Source organism: Rhinopithecus bieti, unplaced genomic scaffold, assembly GCF_001698545.2.
Source record: "Rhinopithecus bieti isolate Rb0 unplaced genomic scaffold, ASM169854v2 scaffold_9237, whole genome shotgun sequence".
Taxonomy (NCBI): Eukaryota; Metazoa; Chordata; class Mammalia; order Primates; family Cercopithecidae; genus Rhinopithecus; species Rhinopithecus bieti.
The window spans coordinates 1,550,755-1,557,549 of NW_016806263.1; the positions used below are offsets into that span (position 1 = coordinate 1,550,755).

Sequence of the window (6,795 nt, forward strand, 5' to 3'; positions counted from 1 at the left end):
CTGAACAATGAGATCACTTGGACTCGGGAAGGGGAACATCACACACTGGGGCCTATCATGGGGAGGGGGGAGGGGGGAGGGATTGCATTTGGAGTTATACATGATATAAATGATGAATTGATGGGTGCTGACGAGTTGATGGGTGCAGCACACCAACATGGCACAAGTATACATATGTAACAAACCTGCACATTATGCACATGTACCCTAAAACTTAAAGTATAATAATAAGAAAAAAAAAAAAAGAAGAAAAAGAAAAGGGCTGGCCATAACCACAGGGCGGCTAGATGGATCTAGCAAGCTGTTGCCTGCAACATTGGTGGGTGGGAGAAAGGAAGTTGGAGCTGAACACCTGCCTTCCTCTGTCCACGACATGGAGCCTGGCTTGGAGTGCTGTTTACTACAGGGGCTCCTGAATTGGAAGCACACGAAGGGCAAGCCTCTGTCTCAGAACTGGCCCTGTGGATTGGTACAGGGGCTGTGGACCCCACCCTGAGTCACCTCTCCAGCCTGATTCTCACCACTGCCTCCTTGCCCTTCACATTTCAGCAGTCCATAAACCTGCACTCCAGGAGCACTCCTTTACAGGAAGCATTGCCCCGCCTTAAGAACCTGCCCTTGGCCAGGCACAGTAGCTCGTGCCTCTAATCTCAGCACTTAGGGAGGCTGAAGTGGGCCGATCACTTGAAGTCAGGAGTTCGAGACCAGCCTTGCCAACATGGTGAAACCTCATCGCTACTAAAAACACAAAAATTAGCCTGGCATGGTGGTGGGCACCTGTAATCCCAACTACTCAGGTGGCTGAGGCAGGAGAATTGCTTGAACCTGGGAGGTGGAGGTTGCAGTGAGCCAAGATTGCACTACTGCACGTCCAGCCTGGGTGGCAAAGTAAGACTGTCTAAAAAAAAAAAAAAAAAAAAAAACCTACCTTTAGCTGGTTGTGGTGGTTCACATCTGTAATTCCAGTGACTCCAGAGGACAAGGAAACAGAAGGATTGCTTGAGGCCAGGAGTTTGAGATCGGCCTGGACAAGAGAGTAAGACCCCGTCCCTAAAAATTAAAAATTAAAAATTTAGCTGGGTGTGGCAGCCCAAGCCTGTAGTCCCAGTTACTTGGGAGGCTGAGGCAGGAGGAGTGATTGAGCCCAGGAGTTGGAGGCTACAATGAGCCAGTCAGCTATGATCACACCACCGCAATCCAGTCTAGGTGACAGAATGAGGCCCCATCTCGTAAAAAAAAAAAAATGCCCTTTACCCTTTCTCAGCCTGACAAGTTGACTGACTTGTCTTGAAGGTTTGGCATCACTTGGAAGCTTCCTCTGCTGCCCACCTGGGGTGATGCCCTCTTCTGGGAGGGTCTCACCACTACACACACAGTGGCTGCCAAAGCTCAGTCCGACTTTAGTTCCAGCGCTACTAGGTCTTCTCAGGACTCAGGTTATCCAAGTGGAAGGAAAGCTGTGCCAGGTACCAACTACCCCACGTGGGTTCACCAAGATAGATCCTTCACATTCAAACTAGTCCTGCAACGTCCGTCAACCCTATCCCTAACAGCAAATTGCCACCTTTAGTCCACTCCACAGTGACCTCTGGAAGGTCACCAAAAGGCAGTTATGACCATACAAAAATATGATTCTTGACACAGAACCAAAAGTTATTTTCAATTTATTTTGTTTTTGTTTCTATGTTTAGAACAATAATAATAGTATTTAAAATCATATTTTTCTGGGATATAATGAAAACTGTGTTAATTGAATTTGAAATAGAATTCATGATCTAAAATAGACTGAATCCCAGTGTGAACATATATTTGCATGCCTTCTTGGTCATCATTCAGTTGGTGCAATTGTCAGGCGTGCAATAAGAAGAGAAGTGAGCATTGCAGCACTGTGGCCTGTGGCCACAGTGATGGTGGGACAGCCCCACAAAGGCCACACCAGGTGACTCTCAGCTCGGTGGGTGGGAGGAGGAGTGTCTCTGTGTCCCTCTAGCACACACATCCTCACATGGCCTCACATAGTCTTTTTTGCATTTGCTAGGCCATCTCAACACCTAGGCTCACAAAATTCTGGCATCCTTTGGATTATCTAAACCCATGGTCCCCCAGGATGGGGATTCCAAGGAGCAGAGGGGAGCCTCGAGGCAGCCCACACTCCCAGCTACAAACCTCTCTTTCCAGAATTCCACTGCCACACCTTGGCATATACCAAATGTTGACAAAGAAGGCTGTTCCCGTACAAGGGCCAATTTTAGAGCAAGCTCCCTGTGGTTGGAAAACTGTAAAACCCTCAACCCCAAAGCTGTGTGTAGTGCTTTGTGTGTGACAGGGCTGGGGCAGATCTCTCTGATGCACTCAGGAAAACCATTCACTTTGCTTGTGGTAGGTGGCCCCTGGTAGCTGCTCTGCCCTTGCCAAGTATTATGTGTCTAAGGTCTGTGGGCATGTTTCTCATTTGCTGCAAAACACCCTCCCCACCCTTGCAGAGAAAGAGTCTTTTGTGCAGCACCCTTTAAAGCGAGACTCATCCCACTTGGGTTCTGTCTTCTGGTGCAGGGTTACAGGCAAGTTTATTAGAGCATCGCCATGAAGTTCGTCCCCTGCCTCCTGCTGGTGACCTTGTCCTGCCTGGGGACTTTGGGTCAGACCCCGAGGCAAAAGCAAGGAAGCACTGGGGAGGAATTCCATTTCCAGACTGGAGGGAGAGATTCCTGCACTATGCGCCCCAGCAGCTTGGGGCAAGATGCTGGAGAAGTCTGGCTTCGCGTCGACTGCCACAACACAGACCAGACATACTGGTGTGAGTACAGGGGGCAGCCCAGTGTGTGCCAGGCTTTTGTTGCTGACCCTAAACCTTACTGGAACCAAGCCCTGCAGGAGCTGAGGCGCCTTCACCATGCATGCCAGGGGGCCCCAGTGCTGAGGCCATCCGTGTGCAGGAAGGCTGGGCCCCAGGCCCACATGCAGCAGGTGACTTCCAGCCTCAAAGGCAGCCCAGTGCCCAACCAGCAGCCTGAGGCTGGGACGCCATCTCTGAGACCCAAGGCCATAGTGAAACTCACAGAAGCAACACAGCTGGGAAAGGACTCGATGGAAGAGCTGGGAAAAGCCAAACCCACCACCCTACCCACAGCCAAAGCTACCGAGCCTGGACCCGGGCCTGGAGGGAATGAGGAACCAAAGAAGAAGGCCTGGGAACACTGTTGGAAACCCTTCCAGGCCCTGTGTGCCTTTCTCATCAGCTTCTTCCAAGGGTGACAAGTGAAAGACCCCTGCAGGTAACACCCTTTCCTTTACTCACATACAGAGACTACGTGAGTGGCACTTAGCACTTTCACAGCTACTGCGACCACATCAGAGTCTCAGCGTGTGTTTGGGGGTGGGTTTGAGGCTGTCTGTTGCAGAGCAGAGTAGATGAGGTGGTTCATCAGGAGTGGCACTTACGCTGGGGATGCGTAAGAATCACCTACAAGAAGCTCTAAAAATGCTGATGCCCAGGCCCCTCGCCAGATGGTTCCATCTATGTCTCCAGCATAGCAGAGCAGGAATGTATACTTTTAAAACTCTCCCCCAATTGATATGAATGTGCAGCCAAGGTGGAGAATCTCCTTGTGATGGGGCCACCTCACTGTTAAACTTAGGCCTTTGGAATTCTGCCGGGTGATGTTTCCTACTGAACAAAGCCTTTGCCGCAGTGTTTGTGGCCGAGGTGCTATGTCATGGTGGAGGTGTCGCCACACCCCATCTTGTTTCCTCTCCTGCCGTCGAGTTAGGGTGGGGGGTGGTGTGCACCGAGGAAAGTTTGAGTCAAATAATCTTCAAAGTCTTTCTCACAGCTCTCAAAGCCTTTAACTGTTTTTTGTTTATCACAGAAGAGAAAATCGAATTAATAATAACAGATTTAATCAACTGCAAGTATTGCTTTTAAAAGACCAAACTTTTTCTTGTGGAAATAAAGCTGATTACTGATCTCTCTCCTTAAATGCAGCAGCTTTCATTAATTTTATGCATCAGCAAGGAGTTCATTTACATGGGATTCTAGTCTTATTCGTGTACTTTGAGTTTAAAAGGAGAGTTTCTGAGGCTTTTCATATTATCTATGTCAGAAAAATAGGAAAAAAGCAGATTTCCTGATAAGCAGCACTTTGATAACTAATATCACAAAACAAATAAGGCTTTTTCTAATAGCGCCCAGGCAGCAAGAAATGTCGGGTCACACCAAAGTTGTTCTGGTGTCTGCTGCTGTGGGTTGGAGATTTTCTGCTTGTTTAATATTTCAGATCGGTCCTAGAGGAGAAAATGGACCACTTAAGCCAAAACAAAAAAATTACTGTTGAGGAGAGGTGCTTGTTTTTTTTTTTTTCTTTTAAAAGTTGATTTTTTTGGTCTTTCCACAAATAAGACACACAAATCATTTGAAAAATTCAAACACAACAGAAAAATACAAAGAATTTCAAAACTTCATCCATAATCTCACCTCACAGAGATAAGCAATGTTAACAATTAGAAGAGTACCCATTTAGACATCCATCTATGCATATTTATACAGACAGATGTGCAGCTTACATACAGATGCATACAGGTGCTAAAGCTTAAAACAATATCTTGATCCTGCAGATGAGCCGCATAGGACTACTGTATTAGCTTGCTAGGGCTGCCATAGCAAAATACCACAGACTGGGTGGTTTAAACAGCAGAAATATATTTTCTCACAATTCTGGAGACTGAAAGTCCGAGATCAAGTGTCAGCAGGATTGGTGTCTTCTGAGGACTCTCCTTGAGTCATAGATGGCAGCCTTCTCACTGTCATTCCTCTGTGTGGATCTGTGTCCTCATCTCTTTTTGTTAGGACACCGTTCATACTGGATGAAGTCCCACCCTAACAACCCCCTTTAACCTTAACCACGTCCTTAATGGCCCCTATCTTTAAGTACAAACACTTCCTGAGGTACTGGAGGTTAGGACTTAAGTCTACGGTTTTTAGGTTTCGGGAGGGACACAATTCACACAATTCAGCCCATAACAACTAATAAAGAATTTTTTATCCCTTCCTTTTTTTTTTTTTTTTTTCAGAGCTGACCTCTCCCTGACAGAGAACCATCTCTTTTTGTATTATGCCGCTTTCAGTCCAACGTTCTCACACTGGAAGAAGGGAGTTTCTAACCAGATGCAACTGGCCAAATTCTTGATCTGCAGCTTCTCTGAACTTTGGAAAAGAAACCTTCCTTTCTGGAGTTCACAGAGTTCAGCGATATGATAGGGAACAGGTGCTGATGGGCCCAAGAGTGACAAGTGTACACATCTACTTTTTATCTGTAGAAGTTTTGCTTTGTTGATCTGAGCCTGCTATGAAAGTTTAAATATGTAACGCATTCATGAATTTCCAGTTTAGCCTTCTGAGCAAGACATGAATTTGTCACATTTCATTGAATGGCAACATGCACTTGGAGTTAGAGGAAGTTCAGTAAATAGCAGCTATGTGTGTGCAAAATAAAGGAATGATTTCAGAAATACGATTTTAATCTTCTTAACGAACGCGATACCTAGATGCTATAGAGATCATGGATACCCATTAAGTCATGGTATTTTATTCAGCCTGCCATGATGCATTACACAGACTAGGTGGCTTAAAGCAACAGAAATGTGTTCTCTCACAGCGATGGAGGCAAGAAGTGCCTCAAGATATCACCAAAGTTAGTTTCTCCTGGAGGGTCTGAGGGAAAATCTGTTCAATGCCTCTCTCTCAATTTCTTAAAGTTGCTGGAATCCTTGACATTCCTTGGCTGATAGACATATCACTCTAATCCCTGACTCTGTCTTCACATGCAATTTTCCCTTGCATGTGTGTTCGCATTTCCCTCTCCTGATGAGGGCACCAGCCATTGGATTAGGGCCCATCCTAATCAAGAATGACCTTGTCTTAACTCCATTGTGTCTGCAAACACACTATTCCCAAATAAGATCATAGTCACAGATTCCAGACGGACATAAATTTTTGGTGGGCACTAGTCAATCCAGCACAGTCACCCTGCAGCAATAACAACTAGCCAAAATGGTAGAGAAGTGAACCTGAAACAGAACAACCCCATACACTCAGCAATTAAATTAATCAACAGTGTTGGAAAGGAAGGAAGTTGGATTTTACTAGACATACGCAAAAAGTGACTCACTCTCTTCTTAATTTCATATTTGTTTTACCTAAGAACACATTAATAGTCCACTCTGTCTTTTTTTTTTTTTTAATGGCTATTTATTTATGTGTTTATTTTTTTTAGATGGAGTCTCGCTCTGTTACCCAGGCTGGAGTGCAGTGGCGCGATCTAGGCTCACTGCAACCTCCGCCTCCTGGGTTCAAGCAATTCTCCTGCCTCAGCCTCCCAAGTAGCTGGGACTACAGGCATGCACTACCATACATGGCTAATGTTTGTATTTTTAGTAGAGACAAGGTTTCACCATATTGGTTAGGCAGGTCTCGAACTCCTGACCTCAGATGATCCACCCACCTTGGCCTCCCAAAGTGCTGGGATTGCAGGTGTGTGCCACCACGCCCAGCTAATTTTTGTATTTTTAGTAGAGACAAGGCTTCACCATATTGGTCAGGTTGGTCTTGAACTCCTGACCTCAGGAGATCCGCCCACCCCGGCCTCCCAAAATGCTGCGATTACAGATGTGAGCCACTGTACCTGGCCCAATAGTCCACTCTTGATGTACTTAAATTGTTTCCCCATCTAGCCCAGCAGTGCCTAACCCTAGCTACATAATGGAGTCACCTGGGGCAACTTTTCAAAAACACTGGTG

The 6,795-nt window shown here is 46.1% G+C and overlaps 1 protein-coding gene across 1 annotated transcript; it reads left to right on the forward strand.

Moving 5' to 3' along the window:
* Positions 1 to 2,466: 2,466 nt before the first annotated feature.
* FGFBP2 (fibroblast growth factor binding protein 2) lies at positions 2,467 to 5,510 on the forward strand. Its single transcript, XM_017875342.1, has 2 exons — positions 2,467 to 3,275; positions 5,071 to 5,510. Exon 1 carries the CDS (start codon positions 2,584 to 2,586, stop codon positions 3,253 to 3,255), a length of 672 nt encoding a protein of 223 aa, XP_017730831.1. The 5' UTR covers positions 2,467 to 2,583; the 3' UTR covers positions 3,256 to 3,275; positions 5,071 to 5,510.
* Positions 5,511 to 6,795: the final 1,285 nt, after the last annotated feature.